This window comes from Microcaecilia unicolor, chromosome 13 (assembly GCF_901765095.1).
Source record: "Microcaecilia unicolor chromosome 13, aMicUni1.1, whole genome shotgun sequence".
Lineage (NCBI taxonomy): Eukaryota > Metazoa > Chordata > Amphibia > Gymnophiona > Siphonopidae > Microcaecilia > Microcaecilia unicolor.
In genome coordinates this window covers 15,108,056-15,132,738 of record NC_044043.1, presented here as the reverse complement: position 1 = coordinate 15,132,738, position 24,683 = coordinate 15,108,056, and the positions used below count along the sequence as shown (strand labels likewise).

The 24,683-nt window shown below is 45.8% G+C and overlaps 1 protein-coding gene across 5 annotated transcripts in view; it reads left to right on the top strand.

Moving 5' to 3' along the window:
- BCL7B (BAF chromatin remodeling complex subunit BCL7B) overlaps positions 1-24,683 on the top strand; it is a 122,532-nt gene that overhangs the window by 70,710 nt on the left and 27,139 nt on the right. For all 5 annotated transcript variants that reach the window (XM_030222471.1, XM_030222469.1, XM_030222467.1 and 2 more), the window contains one exon: positions 12,986-13,076. In XM_030222471.1, coding sequence (XP_030078331.1) covers positions 12,986-13,076 — 91 coding nt within the window. The remainder of the gene's footprint in view (positions 1-12,985; positions 13,077-24,683) is intronic.

Here is a 24,683-nt window from a genome sequence, read left to right as displayed (position 1 = left end):
TACTAAAGGTGAGGTTGCACCATGGAGCAATACAGAAGCATTTTTGTATTCTCGGTCTTATTTACCGTCCCTTTTCTAATATTTCCTAGCATCCTGTTTGCTTTTTTTGGTTGCTGCCACACACTGGACAGAAGATTTCAGCGTATTGTCTACAATGACACCTAGATCTTTTTCTTGGGTGCTGACCCCCCAAGGTGGACCCCAGCATCAGGTAACTATGATTTACATTAGTCTTCCTGATGTCCATTAATTTGCATTTGTTCACATTAAATTTCATCTGCCATTTGGATGCCCAGTCTTCCAATTTCCTAAGGTCTTCCTGTAGTTTTTCACAGTCCAAATGTGTTTTAACAATCTTGAATAGTTTTGTATCATCTGCAAATTTAATTATCTCACTCGTTCTGATTTCCATATCATTTATAAACATGTTAACTAGCACCTTCCCAGTACAGATCCCTGTGGCACTCCACTATTCACCCTCCTCCATTGAGAAAAATGGCTATTTAACCCTGCTCTCTGTTTTCTGACCAATAACCAATTCTTAATCCACAGCAGAACATTGCCTCCCATCCCATGACTTTTTAATTTTCTCAGGAGTCTCTCATGAGTAACTTTGTCAAATGCTTTCTGAAAATCTAGATAACTGGCTCACCTTTATCCACATGTTTATTCACACCTTGAAAGGAATGAAGCAAGTTGATGAGGCAAGACTTCCTTTGGCTGAGCCCATTCTGACTCTGTCCCATTAAACCATATTTGTCTACGTGTTCTGTAATTTTATTCTTTATAACTAGCCGTTAAGCCCGTTAAAACGGGCGCGTATTGGAATGTTTTTTTTCCCAAGGCCCCCCTCCCGTTGCAGCTGCAAGGCCCCCTGCCATCCTCCTTCCCTGCCAGCTCCAAGGACCCCTCTGTCCCTCCATCCCAGCTCCAAGGCTCCAGTCCTCCCCCCTTCCCAGCTGCAAGGCCCCCTGCCCGCCCTCCCTCCCTCCCAGTTCCAAGGCCCCAGGCCCTCCCCCCCAGCTCCCAAGGCCCCCTTCCCTCCCTCCCAGTTCCAAGGCCCCCTGCTCTCCCTCACAACTGTAAGGGGCCCCATTCCCTCACAACTGTAAGGGGCCCCCTGCCCGCCCGCCCTCCCTCCCAGTTCCAAGGCCCCCCCGTGCCTTCTTCCCAGCCAGCTGGAAGGCCCCCTTCAGTCCAGCCCTCCCAGCTCCAAGGCCCCCCCTCCTTCTGAGACCTCCCATGTCCCCCCCCCCCCAAGGTAGCCGCTACCGCCCCCCCACCCCGGAGTCGCCCCCCCTTCACCCGGCCCGGGCCCTCTCTTCGTTATTCAACTTACAGCAGCGCCAAAACAGCAGCAAGCAGCAGCTCCCGTTGGCCTTCCTTCACTGCCTGTGCCTCGCCCTCGTGTGATGTCACGTCGGCGAGGGCGGGGCACAGGCAGGGAAGGAAGGCCGACGGGAGCTGAAGCTGAGCTGCTTGCTGCTGTTTTCGGCGCTGCTGTAAGTTGAATAACGAAGAGAGGGCCCGGGCCGGGTGAAGGGGGGGTGGTGGCGACTCCGGGGGGGGGCGGTAGCGGCTACCTTGGGGGGGGGAGCGGTAGCGACGTCAGCGGTTCCCTCCCTCCACTTCCGCGCAGTTTCCCTCTCTGTCCCGCCCCCCTCCCCTCGTCATCACGTCTTGACGCGGGGGCGGGACAGAGAGGGAAGTCTCTACTGCGCATTTGCAAGTGAGTACGGTCACTTGCCTTTTATATGTTTGATAGTTTCCACTATTTTACCCAGCACAGACATCAGGCTTATTGGTCTATAATTTCCCAGATCACCCCTGGAACCCTTTTTAAAAATCAGCATCACATTGGCCACCCTCCAATCTTCAGGTATCACGGATGACTTTAATGACCTGTTACAGATTACTAACAGCAGATCAGCAATTTCATCTTTGAGTTCTTTCAGTACCCCTTGGATGTATGCCATCTGATCGAGGTGATTTGCTACCCTTTTATTTGGCTCGGTATGTCTTCCAGATTCCTTTCAGTTTCTCTGCATCATCAGCCTTGAAAACCATTCCTGGTACAGGTAGATTTCTTACATCTTCTTCCATAAAGACTGAAGCAAATAATTCATTCATTTTCTCCGCTATGTCCTTGTCATCCCTGAGTGCTCCTTTTGCTCCTTCATGATCCAACGGTCCCACGGATTCCCTCTCAGGCTTTCTGCTTCTGATGAATCTCAAAAAGTTGTTACTGTGATTTTTCATATTCTCTTTTAGCATTCTTTATCAATACTTTGCATCTAACTTGCCAGTTCTTATGTTGCTTCCTGTGTTCTTCATTCGGGTCCATTTTCCATTCTTGAAGGACATTCTTTTGGTTCTAATAGCCTCTTTTATTTCACCTTTTAACCATGCTGGCTGTTGTTTTCTCTTCTTTCCACCTTTGTAAATACGTGGAATGCATCTGGTTTGGGCTTCCAAGATGGTATTTTTAAACAATGTCCATGCCTGATTTAAAGTCTAAACCTTTGCAGCCGATTCTTTTAGCTTCTTTTTAACTCTTTTCCTCATTTTATCATAGTCGCCATTTTGAAAATTAAATGTTGCTACAGTATATTTCCTTTGTGGCTTCATTCCAGATAGTACCTCAGACTTGATCATGTTATGTTCAATGTTTCCCAGCAGACCCAACACTGTTATACCTCTCGTACTATGCTCTGCACTCCACCAAGGTCTAGATCTAAAATGGCTCCCCCTCTTGTCGGTTCCTTGACCAGTTGCTCCTAGAAACAGTCATTTATTATGTCTAGGAATTTTATCTCCCTAGCGCGGAACAGGGAGCATTTTTGAAAATGCTGTCCTGGAGGATCTAGACTTCAGCTTTCTACCTGAGAGCCTAAATTTGGCTTCCAGAACCTCCTGTCCACATTTTCTATGTCATTGGTACCCACATGCAGTGTTGCCAGATGGCAAAAAGTTTTCCAGCCCAAAAAATAGCCAAATTTTGTTAGTATTTGTTTTGTTACATTTGTACCCCGCGCTTTCCCACTCATGGCAGGCTCAATGCGGCTTACATATTATATACAGATACTTATTTTTACCTGGGGCAATGGAGGGTTCAGTGACTTGCCCAGAGTCACAAGGAGCTGCCTGTGCCTGAAGTGGGAATCGAACTCAGTTCCCCAGGACCAGAGTCCACCACCCTAACCACTAGGCCACTCCTCCACTGTTGCTACTATTTGAGATTCTACATGGAATGTTGCAACATTCCATGTAGAAGTCGGCCCTTGCAGATCACCAATGTGGCCGCGCAGGCTTCTGCTTCTGTGAGTCTGACGTGCAGGACGTCAGACTCACAGAAACAGAAGCCTGTGCAGCTTTCTACATGGAATGTGGCTAGTGGAATAGCAACATTCCATGTAGAATCTCCAATATCAACATTCCATGTAGAATCTCCAATAGTAGCAACATTCCAAGTAGAATCTCCAATAGTATCTATTTTATTTTTGTTACATTTGTACCCTGCGCTTTCCCACTCATGGCAGGCTCAATGCGGCTTACATGGGGCAATAGAGGGTTAAGTGACTTGCCCAGAGTCACAAGGAGCTGCCTGTGCCTGAAGTGGGAATCGAACTCAGTTCCTCAGGCCCAAAGTCCACCACCCTAACCACTAGGCCACTCCTCCACTGTTGCTACTATTGGAGATTCTACATGGAATGTTGCTATTCCACTAGCAACATTCCATGTAGAAGTCGGCCTTTGCAGATCACCAATGTGGCCGCGCAGGCTTCTGCTTCTGCTTCTGTGAGTCTGACGTCCTGCACGTACGTGCAGGACGTCAGACTCACAGAAACAGAAGCCTGTGCAGCTTTCTACATGGAATGTGGCTAGTGGAATAGCAACATTCCATGTAGAATCTCCAATATCAACATTCCATGTAGAATCTCCAATAGTAGCAGCATTCCAAGTAGAATCTCCAATAGTATCTATTTTATTTTTGTTACATTTGTACCCTGCGCTTTCCCACTCATGGCAGGCTCAATGCGGCTTACATGGGGCAATAGAGGGTTAAGTGACTTGCCCAGAGTCACAAGGAGCTGCCTGTGCCTGAAGTGGGAATCGAACTCAGTTCCTCAGGCCCAAAGTCCACCACCCTAACCACTAGGCCACTCCTCCACTGTTGCTACTATTTGAGATTCTACATGGAATGTTGCTATTCCAACATTCCATGTAGAAGTCGGCCCTTGCAGATCACCAATGTGGACGCGCAGGCTTCTGCTTCTGTGAGTCTGACGTCCTGCACGTACATGCAGGACGTCAGACTCACAGAAACAGAAGCCTGCGCAGCCTTCTACATGGAATGTTGCTAGTGGAATAGCAACATTCCATGTAGAATCTCCAATAGTAGCAACATTCCATGTAGAATCTCCAATAGTATCTATTTTTTGTTTTGTTACATTTGTACCCTGTGCTTTCCCACTCATGGCAGGCTCAATGTGGCTTACATGGGGCAATGGAGGGTTAAGTGACTTGCCCAGAGTCACAAGGAGCTGCCTGTGCCTGAAGTGGGAATCGAACTCAGTTCCCCAGGACCAGAGTCCACCTCCCTAACCACTAGGCCACTCCTCCACAACCTAAGGTTAATATTATTAAAGTTGATATGAATATTAAGGTCAATATGAATATTAATAAGGTTGATATTGATATTAATATATTTTCAAACAAAGCACTGGGACCAGTCTACCCCACTAGTCCTGAATATGTTTATTATTCAAACAGCCCAGACACTTAAAAAATAACACAAACCTCTGCAAAAAGGCTCTCTTAGGACAGGCCCTAGAGCACCAAAATAACCTGCTATTGTGAACTTCATGTGCACCACGTCTTCCCTTTTCTCTTCCTATGCAGCCTTTCATCCTCTCCCTTCCATCCATGTGCATTTCTCCCTCGCGGCCTCTCCCTGCCCATCATGTAGCATTTCAGCTCTCCCTCTTTGCTCCTGATATGAATATTTATACTGTAATCATTATCTGCAGCATGTTAAGCATAATCATCATGATCTTAATCAGTATCATCATTCATCATCTGTAGCATAATTAGCATCATCATAATCAGCAGCACCAGCATCATAGTCATCATAATATGAATATTTTCAAACTATCTTCATTTTTCTTTTTCATAAAAAGTAGACTAACATTAATTTGTGTAAGCACTCTTAGCAGTCCACAACAAGCAAAGTCAGAAACAACACAGTTCATACTTAATTGTGTAACCACCCTTAGGATTAACCTTGGGTTTTAAAAAGCAAAACCATGTGCATGTAAGAACTGGATAAACAAATGATAACAAAGTTCAAATTAAATACTCTTATGTAATACTTGGTAGCAATAATGGAATATTCACATAGCAAGACGCCTGAACCAACAGATTTTGTTTCCACTGAACATAAGAAGGAAGCCCTTCCCACATTCAATCTCTCCCTGTAAAATAGTAATAAAAAAAGGCAAGTACATTTTTAGAATACAGCACTGCAATCCACAAAACAAAAGGAGCAAGTTCCCACATGCCATCTTTTTCTTTTGATCTAGGCACAGGAAAAAAAAAATGTAATTCTCCCTGGTTTCAACTTAATTCATGTTTAATGTGTGATATAAAAGTCATCAATAAATAAATCAATAGATAGAAACTCTGAATGTTGAGCACCTGATTCTCATAACATCATGTCTGTTTTTCTGCTGGTAAAGGGCCAATAAAACAATCTCTACACAAAGATACATGATAGGGTGTCCCTATAACCAGACCCTACAAATGACACACTGATTACGATTTATAACAAATACTACTCTAGCTATGAAAAGTTATTCTGTTATTATACTTATGTGCACATCCGTATGCTGCACAAGCTGACATGTTTGAAAATATAAGTGAGATTAAATTAAAAAATGCTACCAACAATAAAGAATGACAAAATGGATGCAGCAGCTCATAGGAGGTTTGTTTGCTTTGTTTTGAGTGTACAGGGAAAGACGGCTATGCGCAGTGGTGTGCTGGTAAATTTTTAACAACAGGCTCTCTCCCAGGTCCACCTCGGCACCCCCCCCCCAAAAAAAAAAATTGCAGAGCTGGCTATAGCCGGGGGGGGGGAGGGGGGGGGGGAATGCATTACTCTCTCCAGGAAAAAAAAATTAAATGATCCCAGGTTCCAATCTAATTCATGTTTAATATGGGATAAAATGACGGAGGAGTTCAAAATGGCCGCCGTGTAGGTCAGACGCATTTTTTGAGCTCCTGTAATTTTCTTCATATACTTACTGGCTCTTTGGTTAAGCGCCACTAAATTCTTCTAAAATGCCGAAGCGGCGGGGGAAGGCGGCTGCCGTTGCCCACCAGCGCCTGGGAACCCCTGCTCGAAGCGGCCCGATTGATACCTTTGTACAGCGGGCACATCAGGACACTAGTACGCCGGTGAGCGGCTCGCTGAATATCCCTGCTGCGGTTGAAGGCTCGCCGGGATCTCTAGAGCTGGAAGTCTCTTTAAGCCCCGACACTCGAACGCCTCCACCACCTCCAGGACAAAGTAGGCCTGCCCCTTTATTATCGGCGTCTCCTAATCCACACCCGGAAGGGGAGAAGGACGAAGGAAGACCGAGGGCAAATGGAGATCAGGAAGGAGCGGTAACTACACAGCCCGGAATATCTGTAGAAGGTGGAAACTCTCCTACGGGGGTAGAACTTTCTTCACAACAAGCGGAGGTACAAACTTTTTCACTTGATTTATTTCAAAGTAAACCCCCTGAAGTTACACTGGACTGCCTTTGGAATTTGATTGTAGATTTGGGTAAAGCTATGATACCACAGATACAAACCCTTAAGCAAGATGTTGCTGAAGTTCAAGATAAGGTAAAAGGATTAAAGGCACAGGTGGAAAATCAAGCAAAGGAATTAAAACAGACTCAAGAAACTCAAAACGTAATGTTAAGAGATTTGGCTAATTTGAGAAGGAAGGCGGAAATTATGGAAAATTTTACTAGAAATAATAACTTGCGTTTTATAAACTTTCCATATATGTCAAGTATAGCGCCGAAAGAAATGCTAAATCTGTATTTAAAGCAAATTCTTCAGATAAATGAACAAAATATGCCTCCTTTTACACAAGTATTTTATATTCCTTCTTTGAAATTACAGCAGCAAGAGTCAACCTCTAGATGTTTCTGCTCTTTTGGAAAGCTCAGATACAGAACTAGTGCTACCAGCTACACTGGTGGCAACTGTAGCCCTACTACCAGACAAACATTGGATACTGAGGCTTTTCTATAAAAATCGAATCAAAATGTTTAAGGGACTAAAAATCAATATATTCCCGGATGTATCAAGGGAAACACAGCTGCGCTGGAGAAAATTCTTACAAAAGAAGCAAGAAGTGATTAACCTGGGAGCTACTTTTTTCCTTAAATTTCCCTGCAAGTGTCAAATTTCATACCGTAGTGAGAAATTTACCTTTTTTGATCCATCCCAATTGGAGTTGTTTATAACATCTAGGAAGACAGATGGAGCAGTGGCCCCACCTGTTGTTAATGTTTGATATAAATGTTTAAGTGTCCAGAATTCATCTGGCCTACAAGTTGTACTGTAATATTTCCTTAACTTCTTCACTTCAACAATGTTTGTAAATTTTTGAACTCCCCATAGTGGACTTATATCGGACTGGAAGAAATATTGCTTTAAAAATCATATTTTTCTTTAAAAAAAAAAAATTTTTCTTTCTGTTTATCCGATTTTTCCTGTTGCAAGATATTATGCTTGTAAAATGTTAAAACTTAATAAATAAAAATTAAAAAATAAAAAATAATATGGGATAAAATGCCATAAATAAGTAAATAAATATAAACTTTTAACATTCAGCACCTGATTCTCAAAGTGGACATATCCCAAACACTATAATGAAAATAAATTTATTTTTTTCTACCTTTGTTGTCTGGTGACTTTGTTTCTCTGATCATGCTGGCCCAGTATCTGATTCTGCTGCTCTCTATCTGTTCCCTTGACTCCGTTTCCAGGGCTTCCTTTCCATTTATTTCTTTTCTTTCCTCCTTTCTTCTTCATTTCTGGTCCTCCGCAGACTTGACTGTACCGTGGATCCAGCTTCTGCCTATTTTCTCCATCCATGTGCAGTTTCTCTCCTCACTTCCTTTTCCCTCATCTAATCTCCTTCCTCTATCTTCCCTCTATGTCCAGCATTTATTCTCTCTCCCTTCCCTACCCTCCATCCATGTCGAGAATTTTTCTTGCCCTCCCCTCCATCCATGTCCTGAAACTCTCCTCTCTCCCCTGCCCCTCTCTATCCATCCATACCCAGCAATTCTCTTCTCTCCCCCTGCCCCCCTCTACCTATCCATGCCCAGCAATTCTCTCCCCTGCCCCCCTCTACCCATCCATACCCAACGATTCTCCTCCCTCCCCTGCCCTCCCGCTCCCATCCATGTCCAGTGATTCTCCGTCGCCCCCACCCTCCCCTCCCCTCCCGCTCCCATCCATCTTTTTATATTAACTCCGTCGAAGCGCCGCGTTATTTAAAGCCCTGCTGCCTGTCTCCAGCCTTCCCCTGCTTGCTTCTGATGAGTTCGTTCGTTCCCTCAATCCTGCCTTCGCGGAAAAAGGAAATGACGTCAGAATGACGTCAGAAGGCAGGACTAAGGGCACAAACTCATCAGACGCAAGCAGGGAAGGCTGGAGACGGGCAGCAGGGCTTTAAATAACACGGCGCTTCGAGGGAGGTAATAGAAACTGACGGATGGGAGCGGGAGGGGAGGGTGGGGGCGAAGGACATCGCTGGACATGTTTGGGAGCGGGAGGGGAGGTAAGCATGGCCTGTGATGGCGTCCTCCTGCCATGCTTACCTCCTGCAATGGAGCCGACTCGCCCCCAAGAACAACGGGCTCGCAAGAGCTGTCAAAATTTAACAAGCGGCTCTTGCGAGCCGGTTCCAGCACACCACTGGCTACGCGGGGGAGTGGAAACTCCTAATGCTAGAACTATGCACAGAAGGGTAGCCAGGCACCCTGGACAGATCTTCCACAAGTTTGCCTTGGCTTATTTTTTTATGAATGGGGCTCACCTACTGATGAGATTGTGTAGAAGCTCCTTGCCAATGGATAGCATATATATTTTCACTTCTACAGTGGGAACGCATGGAACAGTGTTGTTGTGACTGATGCGTCCCCAGGGTTGGGAGCAGTATTCAATAAAGATTTGGGGGTTTCTATTTTTGAATTAGGTAACAGTTATTTTGGCAGTAGTTGTGGGGATGGAAGTTTGGGGAATTGGCAGGATGGTCTGGAGATCCTCTCAGGAGGTTTAAAAACTTACATGTTGAGAAACTTTGGGCTCTTGGGCAAGTGTTTGCTGATTAAGTGACCTAGCCCAGATCAAGTGGAGGTTATTCTGGGTGTGAAGAGTGCTGGTGGGGGGCAAGATTGTGGTGCGCAGGATAGTGGTGTTTGTGCGGGTGCAAGATGGCCATGAGGACTGTGAATGGATTTTTAGGACTGGGGCATGTTCTTCTGAAATATATCAAACAGCAACCAACAGGTCAGGGTAAGAAAACCCCCAGGTGTAGTCCAAAAACCAGTATAAAAGAGTAGGGGTGGACCAAGGAATCTCATCAGCCGGTGGTAACTTTATTTAACTCCAGATGTGTATGTGACCCGTAATAACGCCAATAAAAATAACAATAATGAAATGGTAATAGTAAAATCGATAACATAAATGGCATATTAAAATAAGCATAAGACAGAACAAGGATGAAAACATAATCAAAAATAATAGTAAAAAATTCAGTGAGATATATAATGAAATTGCTAATCTGCTGTTAGTAATATGTAACCTATTTTATGCTTGAGTTCTTTGAGTACCCTTGGATGTATGCTATCCGGTCCAGGTGATTTACTACTCTTTAATTTGTCAGTTTGGCCCAGTACATTGGTATTCTTGTCTTGCATCTAAATTTAAAGCAGCCATGCTTAAAAAAAAAAACCTTAAGCACACACTGGTGTCTGTTATTTGCATCTAAATATAAGCACCCAGAAGAAAAAAATAAAAAATCTTTTTAGGCTGCAGAAAACACACACCAATGTTTGCTTCACGTTCGGGTTTTACCAGGTGCATGTACACAGGAGCTGAGCTTGCCGCTGAACTCTTCTGTGAATGTGCCACGCACAATCCTCCCGCCGAACTCCCTAATGCTCAAAGCTATGAGTGCGTCTATATTTGCATCTCATTAGCTTTGAGCATTAGGGCGTTCTTTGCTATTCCAGTGGTATTTTTATAGCGCTTTTCAGAATAGCGCTTGAGTTTAGATCCTCAGCCTGCAAGCATCTACCTCCCTCTCCATGAAAAAGTACTTCCTGATGTTGTTTCTGAGTCAGACATGCAACCTCAATTCATGTCCTCTAGTTCTACTGCCTTCCCATCTCTGGAAAAGATTTGTTTGTATGTTAATATGAATGTCTGTATCATATTACTATGAATGTATCATATCACTCCTTTTCTCTAGGGCAGTGATGGGCAACCTTTTGAGCTTGGTGTGTCAAAATTCGCCAAAAAACCGAGCATAACTCGGGTGGTGTGTCACTTTGAGAAAAAAACCATAATTTCGCGATATTTATAGTTTAAATAACAAAAATGTATAATTGTAATATATAACTTTATTTAATAAACCAAAAACTAATTATTTAACTTACCTGCTTAGTGACTTCTTTGTTCATCTGTCAGTCGGTTTCTTTTGTTGGTCTTGATATTATTTAACTTGTGTGGGGTGCCGTGAACTAAGATAAGTGAGGGGGAGGGGGAATTCTTTAACTAATCTGCCTATTAGTGACTTTCTTGTTGCTGAATTTCATTGGCTAAATCTTCAATTGAAGGTTGGTATTTTGTACACTTCAAGCCCAAGCAAGCACTACTAACTTCATCTTTCAATCTGTTTCTTTTGTTGGTTTTGATATTATTTAACGCTGAGAATAAGGTTTCACAAAACTACGTAGAGGGAAAAATTGTGAGTAAAGCCATTGCTATATTTTTCAGGGTGCTAAAAGTGTCTGGTAATCGGATCCAGGCACTCCAAATTTCCTGGTAACTCAGATATTCTCTTAATAATTGCATCTTTATTCTGCATATCGTGAAATAGAACTGGTGCACATCTTAGGAGAGTTTCTTTAATAAATTCTCCCTCACTGAGTGCTTTTCCATGCTGAGCTATGGAGTGAGCAATGCTCAAACTTGCAGATGTTAAATTTGTAGAACCTTTTACAAATTTAAGGATGGACTTAGATTGGCTCTTATAAAAGTGTAGCTGCCTGGAAATGTATTCCTTCCTTTCATCCTCACTTTTTTTCAAGAGCTGGGAATGATTAGTTTCAAAATGTCTATTTATATTCCACGTTCTGCTTACTACCGTTTCAGTACATAGAACGCAAAATGATCTGCCATTTTTTTCTATAATGCCATACATCTCGGTCCATGTCTCTTGAAAGGGTCGGCTACTGCTACTACCACTTCCTTTACTTAACCTTGGTTTTTTATTTTTTGGGTTCTCCATCAGGGGGGCAGTGACAGAAGATAGAATTATAGATAGCCTGTTAGCCCTGCAGGCAATTAGGGGTTAACTAGCCTAACTGACCACCTTATGTAAATTAAGATGGCTGCCGCTATTTCTAATGGTGGGAAACGGCACCCATAGCACATGCCCTCGCCTCTCCCAGCCTCCCCCTCACCTATCTCAGCAATGATGGTCAATTAGAAATCCACAACACCCCAGAACAGTAGATTGGATGATGGTTACTGTGGTTATGTGGTAATGGCGATCACAGGGCCCCCAGAGATGCGTCCCCCACGGCATTCCGCTGCTCTCTGCTCCGCCGGCCGGAAGTGAGGTCAAAGATCCCCTAACGGCCGTGCAGGAGCCGGGGCAGAGGGAGCAGCAGGGAGGGAACAAGCGGAGGACTCGGAGGGAGCCAATAGGAGCGCACACGGCACCCCCCCATCGGGTAAACATGCACCGGGGGGGGGGTGATTTCGCCGGGGGGGGGGAGGTCGCGCTGCACCTGGGGGGGGGGACGCATCGGCGATCCGCCCCGGGGAACGCCGCTGCTTCTCTGTATGCGGCCACATGCGGCCGCGTGTCACCGAAAATGGCTAAGCGTGTCAGTACTGACACGCGTGTCATAGGTTCGCCATCATGGCTCTAGGGTATATATTTTTCAGGTCATCAAGTCTGTTCTTATATGTCTTGTGGTACAAACCCCATACCATTTTTGTTGCCTTTCTCTAAACTGCTTCAAGTCTTTTTACGTCCTTAACAAGATATGGCCTCCAAAACTGAACACAGTACTCCAAGTGGGACCTTAACCAATGACTTGTATGGGGCATCAACACCTCCTGCTGGTTATACCCCTCTTTATGCAGCCTACCATCTTTCTGGCCATGGCCACTTCCTTCTCACGTTGTTTTGCCACCTTGAGATCCGCAGACACCACTTAAGATGCTAGCATAGAGATATGAATGCACAAAACTCCCATGCATGCTCAGAAAAGCTTTCTGGTTCTTTCCGAGCTCTGAGAGACGTACTCCTCAGTGCAGTTGACTGATATTGTCCTCTTGTGTGGCTGATGCATCCTGCTGTCTACTGAGAACTTCAGTTACAGGTAAGCAACTTTGCTTTACTGTAGGCAGAGAAAACTGGATGTTTATCTGCTTCTTGAAATTTCAGGAATAAATTTTTATATAGCAGTAATGTACAAATTATGTTGTATTTGTTCAGATTTTAATTTAATATTCCTTTTATTTAATTACCATTAGAGTTGACAGTTTTCAACATCAAATAACAGAATATAAATGAATATGTGACCTGATTATTTCATATCACATTCTAGCTGTGACCTTTAGTATTTTCCTCCTACTCTTGTTTACTAATCTCATGTCTGCTTTTTGAATTTAGAAGGATAAGTCCAAATCAACAAGAGAAACCAATGGTTTTCGGTCTGACCCTACCACAGCTGCAGACTCTTCTCCCCTCCTGGAGTTCCAGGGTAAATCTACCTCTTTTTTGTTTTTCTATCATCCCGCATCGCAAATGCAACTTGGTCATGAAAATCTTTTCTCTAAGGACGAGCAGGATGGCAATATTCTTAACTGATGGCTGATGTCATCCAATGGAGCCCAGCACAGCAAGTACTCCCCAGCTTTCTTCCAGAAGTGTTTGGAAGCAGCCTACTGTGCATACGTGTGTCTTCCTGCCCACTGTTGTCATGCATGATCTGTTCAATCTAGTTTTTTGTATGGAGTAGTATAGACATGCTTTCCTTGTGTCCCTCACAGCTCATGTCAAAAATCTTTATTTTGTCATTGTGGTTTGCAGTCCGTTCCTCCTCAGTGGTTCATAAGGGGCCAGTGTCCTTTCGTCTTCCCCCTCTTCCCTTTAATTTCCAGTCAGGTTTTCAGCACTTTTAGGTTTCCTTTCTTTTCTATGGCCCACTAGATCCCCCTAGGCCTCAGGCACCCGGTCAAGGACCTCTCTTCACCACTGAGCTGTTTGATTTTGCCTCAGCTGTTTTACCTGACATGTCCCAGAAAATTCCCAGTGGTTTTAAAGTTTTGGCACTGAAAAGTCTGGCCCATCAACCATAGCATCGGAGGCATGGGTCTCTAAGGCTCTAGAACTGGATCCGGCACCAAGAATGCACCAACATTGAGATAACTTCCACACTACCACTATTTGGGTTTCTGCCAGGTACTTGTGACCTGGATTGGCTTGGTCTAACCCAGTATGGCTATTCATATGTTCTTATGAGTGTCGATAGCAGCCACCAGGATCAGGCATCCTCTGAGGGCAAGGAAGGATTCATCATTTTCCTTGCCAACCCCAAGGAGCTCTGATGCCATGTGTTAGGCAGAGGCCAAGATGCAAGATCACCATTGAGACGAGGCATCAGTCACCAATGTCCTTGAAGCGTCCCCAACATGAGGGCCGATCACCCTCCCAGGAACTGAACAGTGTGTACCAGCCTCCATCAAACCAAGACTAGGTCATCGATACTATCCTGATGACTTCGAAGGACATTACCAACCAGGTGAGCCCCAAACAACATCAATGGCAGCTCTTGAGAAGCAGCTCTAGGAGCATTTTTCAGTCAGGAGGCTATGGCATTGAGGGCATCGATGCCAGCACCTCAGACAGTCCATATTGACACTGCGGCCCCAAGGGGCTTTGAAACCGACATGCACTGAACTGGTGTCGCTTTCCAGTTCCTCGTGGGAGGGGGGCCTCCTCATGGCATTGGGAATCCTTAGTACCTTGACACCCCTGGCCCAGAGAATGTCAATCTTGCAAGGCAAAAAGAGACTCTGATGTCTCCAGGTGAGTACATAAGTACATAAGTAGTGCCATACTGGGAAAGACCAAAGGTCCATCTAGCCCAGCATCCTGTCACCGACAGTGGCCAATCCAGGTCAAGGGCACCTGGCACGCTCCCCAAACGTAAAAACATTCCAGACAAGTTATACCTAAAAATGCGGAATTTTTCCAAGTCCATTTAATAGCGGTCTATGGACTTGTCCTTTAGGAATCTATCTAACCCCTTTTTAAACTCCGTCAAGCTAACCGCCCGTACCACGTTCTCCGGCAACGAATTCCAGAGTCTAATTACACGTTGGGTGAAGAAAAATTTTCTCCGATTCGTTTTAAATTTACCACACTGTAGCTTCAACTCATGTCCTCTAGTCCTATTATTTTTGGATAGCGTGAACAGTCGCTTCACATCCACCCGATCCATTCCACTCATTATTTTATACACTTCTATCATATCTCCCCTCAGCCGTCTCTTCTCCAAGCTGAAAAGCCCTAGCCTTCTCAGCCTCTCTTCATAGGAAAGTCGTCCCATCCCTACTATCATTTTCGTCGCCCTTCGCTGTACCTTTTCCAATTCTACTATATCTTTTTTGAGATACGGAGACCAGTACTGAACACAATACTCCAGGTGCGGTCGCACCATGGAGCGATACAACGGCATTATAACTTCCGCACACCTGGACTCCATACCCTTCCTAATAACACCCAACATTCTATTCGCTTTCCTAGCCGCAGCAGCACACTGAGCAGAAGGTTTCAGCGTATCATCGACGACGACACCCAGATCCCTTTCTTGATCCGTAACTCCTAACGCGGAACCTTGCAAGACGTAGCTATAATTCGGGTTCCTCTTACCCACATGCATCACTTTGCACTTGTCAACATTGAACTTCATCTGCCACTTGCACGCCCATTCTCCCAGTCTCGCAAGGTCCTCCTGTAATCGTTCACATTCCTCCTGCGACTTGACGACCCTGAATAATTTTGTGTCATCGGCGAATTTAATTACCTCACTAGTTATTCCCATCTCTAGGTCATTTATAAATACATTAAAAAGCAACGGACCCAGCACAGACCCCTGCGGGACCCCACTAACTACCCTCCTCCACTGAGAATACTGGCCACGCAATCCTACTCTCTGCTTCCTATCTTTCAACCAGTTCTTAATCCATAATAATACCCTACCTCCGATTCCATGACTCTGCAATTTCTTCAGGAGTCTTTCGTGCGGCACTTTGTCAAACGCCTTCTGAAAATCCAGATATACAATATCAACCGGCTCCCCATTGTCCACATGTTTGCTTACCCCCTCAAAAAAATGCATTAGATTGGTGAGGCAAGACTTCCCTTCACTAAATCCGTGCTGACTTTGTCTCATCAGTCCATGTTTTTGTATATGCTCTGCAATTTTATTCTTAATAATAGCCTCCACCATCTTGCCCGGCACCGACGTCAGACTCACCGGTCTATACTTTTATGAGTCTGAATTGGACCACTCGGGTGTCTCGGGAGATGACAGAGGTCCTCTCGGAGGGAGATTCCCTTTGTCTTCTCTCAGACCCCCTGCTCCCTCCCCCCCCCCCCCACCCCACACACACACATGAAAGAAGAAAGTCCTCTCCAGAGGAGCTCTCCTTTTCTTGATTTTGTATAGGAAATGGCTGTTCCATTTGATTTGGAGACTGAGAATGAGCCCATGGCCTAGACATTGGACATCCTTCAGTTTGACATCTCCCTCCCCCAGCACAGATTCCTTACGCTGGTGCAGATGAATCAGTGAGAGACGTCCTTCTCTGGTCAGCAAGTCAATAAGAAGGTTAACTATGTATAGAGTCCAAAAGCTCTGGGATTCAAGAAGCTACAGCTTCTTCACCATTCCTTGTTGATCAAATCTACTTTCTGAAGAGACAAGAGCTCCTCAGTGTCCCCAGGAAGGGAGGCTTGGACCTTTGGAGCCTTTTGGGGAAATGTTTTCCAGAATGCTATCTTCACTTCCTTCATAGCTTATTATCAGCTACTAATCAACATGCCCTTGCAGAACATTGTGCACAGTGTTGCAGAGTTTGCAGACATTCTTCCTCAAGAGAAGGCTGAAAAACTTTGTCAGCCAAAGAACAGGAGTGCAGAAAGTATATGCTGCACTAAAGTTACTGGGTTATGCAGACTCACCTGGATGCATGCTTCAGACCTGGAACCAGTAGTTCAGGGAAGCTGGCAGATGTTCTGTGCTGGAAGAGATAATCCGTTTGGTGACAAGGTGGAAGAGATCACAGATGTTGTCAAGAAGCATTCCAAGACTGCCAAGTCAGTATCCTGGCCCACTCCTAGCTTGGCCTACACATCCAAGAGGCATTTTGGCAGAGGGCAGTAGAGGACAAGGACCTACTCCACTAAAAGGCATAGGCTTTCTCTCCCCTCTCAGCCCCCCCCCCCCACCCCAGAATAACCAGGTCTCTCGCTCCCATCCATGGCAACAGAGGACCCAAAAGTCCCAACCAGCTCCCCAGACAAAGCAAGGGACGATCTTTTAACTGGCTCCAGAAGAGCATAGCTGCAATTCCCATAACTGTTCTGAACGACCTTCTAGTAGAAGGGAGGCTGAATTTTTTTTCAAGAAAGGCCCCCCTTGTAACCTCAGACCAGTGGTTCTCAAAATAGTCCAGGCAGGCTACATATTTCAGTTGGAAAGATTTTTTTTTTTTTTTTGTTACATTTGTACCCCGCGCTTTCCCACTCATGGCAGGCTCAAAGCGGCTTACATGGGGCAATGGAGGGTTAAGTGACTTGCCCAGAGTCACAAGGAGCTGCCTGTGCCTGAAGTGGGAATTGAACTCAGTTCCCCAGGACCAAAGTCCACCACCCTAACCACTAGGCCACTCCTCCTTCAAACTGCCCACCAAGAGCATCAGAACTAAGTTCTTAGCACCAGAAATTGTTTCTAAAGCAACGGTCCCCAAACTGTTCACCGTGACACCCTGGTGTACCGCAGCAAACTCTCAGGGGTGCCGTGGAAAAATCCCAACCTCCCACTACCACCCAAACCTCTACTTCTTCCCCCAGTCCAGCATCTGCCTCCTCTGTCGCCGCTCCCCCACACATACCCATCCATTCCACTGCTGCTTCTCTAGATGAGCAGCAGCAGTGGCAAAACAAGCTGCAGCCACGTGGCGCCAGACTCTTCATACACGCATTAGTGGACCTCTTCATACACGCATTAGTGGACCTCTTAAGTTGTGGGGCTTGGGCACCCCCACCAGCAAAGGTAGGACTCATTACTGGTGGGACAGGGTGTGGGGGAGTCTTGAGAAGAAATGTATAGCCTAGGAGCACTGTGACCCGAAAAGGTGTGGGAACCTGTTCTAAAGGAACTCTCATTCCTTTTATAGGCCAGTGCAGTTGAACCCATTCACCAGGGAAAAAAGGAAGAGATTTTACTCCAAATACTTCCTGGTCGTAAAGAAGACAGGAGAATTCCATCCCATCCTAGATGTAAGGACCCTGAACAAGTACCCAGCCAAGTTGAAAGTTCAAGATAGTTTCCTTAGGCACCCTGCTCCCACTGATTCAGGAAAAAGATTGGTTATGCTCTCTGGACTTGAAGGATATATATACCCACATATAGAAACATCTCAGTCACAGGAAGTATCTGAGATTTAGAGTAGGGAAATTCCACTACCAATATAACATTCTGCCATTTGACATCCCATCAGCACCCATGATTTTCATGAAATATCTAGCAGTAGTCACATCATTGCTACATAGGCTGGGGGTGCATATATTTCCTTTCCTAAATGACTGGCTGGAAACAGCACATCAGAGGAAGGTGCGAAAGGATCAGTGCACAGAACCATTTGGGTTCTGGAGCTACTAGGGTTCATTATAAACTATTTCAAGTCTCATCTTAGCCCATCCAGTAATGGAGTGCATTGGAGCTGCTGGAGGTTGTGGTTGGGAAGTTCACTGGAGTCAGCAGATTATCAGCTAAGCAGATGTTGAAATTGCTAGGTCACATGGTCTCCACTGGGCATGTCACTTCCATGGCATGCCTGAATTTGAGGTCAACTCAGTGGATCCTATCTTCCCAGTGGACTGCAGCCACAAGGAACCTTCAGGATGTTAGCACTGTAATGCCTTCTTTGAAGGACTCTCTTTCATGGAGTCAATTTGGACAAGGAACTACCATTGCAAATCCCACAAACCCACAAGATGCTAACGACAGATGCTTCCAACCTAGGGTAGATGGGCTGCACACTAAGGGTTGGATCAGACAGAGAATCAGGTTGCAGTGTACTATGTCATCAAGCATGGAGGCACAGAATTGTACCTCTTGAATTAGGAAGCAGCTGGGATGTGGAAGTGGGCACTTTTCCACCGCATGGTACTCAGACCCACTTACCTGGCAGGGAAAAACAATTTTCTGGCATACAGAGTGAGTCAGGTCATGCAGCCACACAAGCAGTCTCTCAACATGGGTATTGCCCAGGAGATCTTACAAGAGTGGGGCACAATCTCGATTTTTTGCCACTCATCTTAAAAATAAGATCCCTCATATTTGGAAAAACGCGATTTGAAAGCGCCAAACCCCTCTGAGAAAAACTGCACTGGCTCCCTATAAAAGAACGTATAGCTTTCAAAATCTGCACCCTGGTTCACAGAATTAGCTACGGCAAAGCCCTGGGATACATGACCGATCTTATAGACCTACCATCCAGAAACACAATCGGATCAACACGAGCATACCTAAATCTCCATTACCCAAACTGCAAAGGACTCAAATACAAATCAACATATGCATCCAGCTTCTCCTATATAAGCACACAATTGTGGAATGCACTACCAAAAGCTGTGAAAACAACGTATAACTATCTAAACTTCTGAAAACTATTAAAAACCAACTTGTTCAAAAAGGCATACCCAACTGACCCAACTTTAAACGCCTGAACCATGCAACACAATGAAACCAAAACTTGTAATGTCATAAACTAACTCATCTGTTCCTCTTCATGATTCCTAAATGTGTCTGTACACATGAACCTTATTCGAACACAACACCTTATTGTATTTGTTTCTCTACCAGTGTTGGTGAACGCCTTCACGGTATTATGTAAGCCACATTGAACCTGCAAAAAGGTGGGAAAATGTGGGATAGAAATGTAACAAATAAATAAATAAATAGGCACGATCACGTCTTTTGATTTTGCCGAAGCTGTTTTTTCGTCCATGTCATCGAAGACACCCAGCGGTTTCAAACGTTGTACTTGGTGCAACCGGACTGTCTCGGGTACTGATACCCACGTTTGGTGTATCCAGTGCCTTAGGCCCGACCACAGCCCAGCCGCTTGTAGTCTGTGTCTTTGTATGAGGAAACGGATTCAAGCGTCTCGAGAGGCCCAATGACAGAAGCTTTTTGGGGTTCAGTCCGGTCCTTCGGCATCGTTACTGAGGTCGGTGGCGTCGACATCAACATCGAGGGACGCATCGATGTCGGGAGCAAAGGTAATGGCTGCGGAACGACCAACTCGTGCTGGGAGCAGTGAGGCATCGAGTGGGTCTCCACCTGTCTTGAGGCCTCCTGTTATGCAGGCTCCCCGGGACCAACCTCCACGTCTTCCTCATCAGTACCGAGGAGTCTCGATGACGGACGTCGAGCAAAGCCAAAGAAGCACCGTCATCGTTCTCCTTCAACACACGCTGCCGGGAGCTTCGAGGCATTCGGCACCCAAGAAGCGTCTGCGCCGAGAGTATCGCTCCCCCTCTATTCAGGAGGTGCCGATGCATCGGTCTAGCAGCCCGGTACCTGCTCCTGAGCCTCGACAAATTCTGCCACCGGCTCCTTTACCAACCCCACAGCCTTATCCAACGGCAGCGTTCAACGAGCGCATCAGGGCCCTGCTTCCAGAGTTTCTGGAAGGGTTACTGCATCAGACTGCATCGGTATCCGGGATGCTTGCACCTTCCATACCGTCTGCTGCAGCGGTCTCTGGCCCTTCGCCTGTAGTGAGGTCCCCAACCTTGGTGCCGCCTGCGGCATCGGTGTCAGCTGCCACCCAGGTCGACTCTCCTTTGACGTCGGTGGAGGAAGCTTCACCGCAGTCCAGGCGGGCGTCGACTTCCCGACACCGCAATGGAGGACATTGTTCCTCGGCGTCGAGACAGGCTCAGTTTCGGACTGCTCTAAGAGATGTCTTATCCGATACTGAAAGCGCTCATGGGAGGAAGAGGAGGATCCCAGGTACTTTTCTTCTGACGAGTCCTATGGGATTCCCTCTGAACCTTCCCCTCCACCAGAAAGGAGGATTTCTCCACCGGAAAGTCTATTCTTTACTTTGTTCGGGAAATGGCTGCGTCTATTCCCGTCCCTATGGAGGTTGAGGATGAGCCCAGGGCTGAGATGCTCGAGGTCCTGGATTATCCTTCTCCACCTAGAGAGGCTGCAACGGCTCCTTTTGCATAATGTACTGAAGGAAGTCCTTATGCGAAACTGGTTGTTACCTGTGTCTAACCCCATGATCCCAACGAGAACTGAATCCCAATATCGGATCCACGGGGAATCTGGATTGATGAAGTCTCAGCTACCTCACAATTCCATGGTGGTGGACTCCGCTCTCAAAAGGGCCAAGAGTACTAGGGACTATGCCTCGGCACCCCCAGGCAGAGAATCTAGAAACTTGGACTCTTTTGGGAGGCGTATCAGGCCGCTATGCTCACTGCCAAAATCCAGACATACCAGCTCTTCACGAGCATCCACTTGCGGAACTTGGTGAGGCAACTGTCTAGCTTGGTTGATGCACTTCCTCCGGAGCAGACCGAGCCTTTTCGCCAGGTGGTCAGGCAGCAGAAGGCGTGTCGAAAATTCCTGGCCAGGGGTACGTTCAATAATTTTGATGTAGCATCCAGAATCGCTGCCCAAGATATAGTGATGTGCAGACTCTCATGGTTGCGTGTCTCTGACCTGGATCATTCGGTCCAGCAGTGGATGGTGGATGTTCCTTGCCGGGGGGATTACCTTTTTGGTGAGAAAGTAGAGGATCTGGTTGACCAGCTCAAAAAGCACGATGATGCTATGGATTCTCTCTCCCGCCGGGCGTCTTCTGCTACTATCTCCTCATCCAGGAGGTTTTTTGGAGGGAAGAGGAGTGCTCCCTATTCCTATGCTAGCCATAGGTACACTCTTGCTTCTCGGTAGCCTGTCCAGGCTCAGTCCCAGCGCGCTCGTTCTCGTCAACAGCGTGCACCTAAGGCCTCTGCGGCTCCCCAGCAAAAGCAAGGGACGGGCTTTAGACTGGCTCCAGTTCAGCATAGCCTCAGAAAAAGTGTCCGTGCCGGACGACTTGCCGGTCGGGGGAGGTTGATGTTTTTTCACCAAAGGTGGCCTCTTATAACCTCCGATCGGTGGATTCTTCAAATAGTCCGGTCAGGATACACCCTCAATCTGGAATCCAAACCTCCAAATTGTCCACTGGGAGCTCATTCTTACAGTTCCCAGCACAAACAAGTACTTGCAGAGGAACTCTCCGCCCTTGTAAAGGCCCAAGCAGTCGAACCCATTCCACCAGGGGAAGAAGGGCTGGGATTCTATTCCAGGTACTTCCTTGTGCAAAAGAAAACAGGGGGGATGCGTCCCATCCTAGACCTAAGGGCCCTGAACAAATTTCTTATCCGAGAAAAGTTCAGGATGGTTTCCCTGGGCACTTCTTCCCATGATTCAGGAAAACAATTGGTTATGCTCTCTGGACTTAAAGGATGCTTACACCTACATCTCGATACTCCCAGCTCACAGGAAGTATCTTCGATTTCGGCTAGGAACACAGCACTTTCAGTACTGTGTACTGCCTTTTGGCCTGGCGTCTGCGCCCAGAGTGTTTACCAAATGCCTAGCTGTAGTCGCAGCGTCGCTACGCAGACTGGGAGTGCATGTGTTTCCTTATCTCGATGATTGGCTGGTGAAGAGCACCTCGGAGGAGGGTGCTCTGGAGTCCATGCGTATGACTCTTCGGGTGCTAGAGCTACTGGGGTTCGTCATAAATTATCCCAAGTCCCATCTCACCCCAGTCCAAAAATTGGAATTCATTGGAGCCCTGTTGAACACTCAGACAGCTCGAGCTTACCTTCCCGAGGCAAGGGCGGACAACCTTCTGTCCCGGGTGTCCATGGTTCGAGCGTCCAAGCAGGTCATGGCTCGGCAGATGTTGAGACTTCTGGGGACATAGCCTCTACAGTTCATGTAACTCCCATGGCACAGCTACATATGTACATAAGTACATAAGTAGTGCCATACTGGGAAAGACCAAAGGTCCATCTAGCCCAGCATCCTGTCACCGACAGTGGCCAATCCAGGTCAAGGGCACCTGGCACGCTCCCCAAACGTAAAAACATTCCAGACAAGTTATACCTAAAAATGCTCAATGGACCCTAGCTTCCCAGTGGTTTCAAGCTGCGGGGGATCTAGAAGATGTAGTCCAACTGTCCACTGGTTTTCGGAATTCTCTTCAGTGGTGGAGGGATTCGATCCAATTTGACCATGGGGTGACCATTCCAAATTCCTCAGCCACAGAAAGTGCTAACGATGGATGCATCTCTCCTGGGGTGGGGAGCTCATGTAGGAAAAAGGTCTGCAGATCAACCTCCTGGAATTAAGAGCGATCTGGAACGCTCTAAAGGCTTTCAGAGATCGGCTGCCCAACCAAGTCATCTTAATTCAGACAGACATAAAGTCCACACTTACTGTTCATTAATGCATCATACATCCACTTCTGAACTCTCATCCCCCGTAATCTCACATCACTCATACCTTTTCTCACAGAAATATGTATACCATATGTCTTTTGCCTTATGATCGCCCTTTAAGCTCCCATTGTCTCCTTCCATCGTTTCAATGTTTGTGTTCCTTTGTTACTTTCCTTAACGACACTTCGATTGTCTCGCATTACTCTGCACAATGTAATCCATAACCAATTTGTAACAACTGTATTCCCATCATTCATCTCATATTGTAAGCCACACTGAACCCGCGAAAAGGTGGGAAAATGTGGGATACAAATGCAATAAATAAATAAATAGTATACTACTTACAATGTCAATACAGTAAGTAATAGAACATTATAATTGATAGTGAAGCAAAGATGTAACATATAGATAGGTAAGAGAGTAAGAAAAGTTAGAAAGTAAGGTGACTGATTTAAAGAAAGTTGCACATGAGGTTAGAGAGATGGGTAAATGTTATCTCAGCTAGGGTAGGAGTTGTTATAAATAGCCCCCAGATAACCTATACAAAAATAGGACTCACAAAATCAGATTGATGAACCAAGGCTTAATTAAGTAATTTATTGTTCAAAAATCAAAACTCATCCTTGCAAGAATGGATGTGCGTCCCTGTGGCTCTAAACTGTGAGCCACACACACACACCTTTCTATAAGATTCCACAGATTTTATAGTTACATTTAAGTGTCTGCCCCTAAGTTTTTCTCATTGGCCAATGGTCACTTGCCTGTCTGCTAGTTTTCTGCTTAACAGCAGCAGGGACTTCTCACTCTTTTCCCTCTCTCTTTTGCTTTCTTTGTTCATAGTTCCCTGCTATCTCACAGATGTCCATTTCCCGCCTTCTTGGCCTTGGTCTCTCACTTCCTTCATGGCCTCATGCAACAGTTTATCTCAGCTCTGGGGCCTGACTAAAGATTTTCCCGGGTCTAGGTAGTTTTACAAGCCCTCCTCCTCCCCCTTCTCCTGTTCCTGCTTCTTACAGAAAAACACAAGTCTTTAGTCTAATAATTCAAACAGCTATAATGTACTTCTTTCTGTTACAAAAGAGCTAGTTAGAGCCTGAACTATACATTTACACCTATGTTATATGGAAACACAATATATTTATTTCCAACAGGGTACTGCTGCAGTATGTGCAGCTCGAGTCAGTCCTTGTGTGTGTGAGTGAGACTAACAAGTTGGTTATTTCTTTTATTAAAGGCCTGGTTGAAGAGCCAAGCTTTCACCTGCTTCCAAAGTAGAGATAGTCTTGTGTTAAGTTGAACCTTTCGTACAGTGCATTCTAGAGTGTGGGGGCTACTCCGGAGAAGGCTCGCTTGCGGGTATCACATTGGAGAGGGTGTGGTTAGTGATAGTCCTTCAGAGGATCTTAGTGTCCATGGCGGTGTGTGAAGGATCATCGTATTCTTCAGGTACTCAGGGTCATTTTCTTTCAGGGCCTTGAAGATCAGACAAATTGTACTAGTACTAATTGTACTAATTGTATTGTACTAGTAGCCAATAAGTTTTTGCAAAAATGGTGTGATG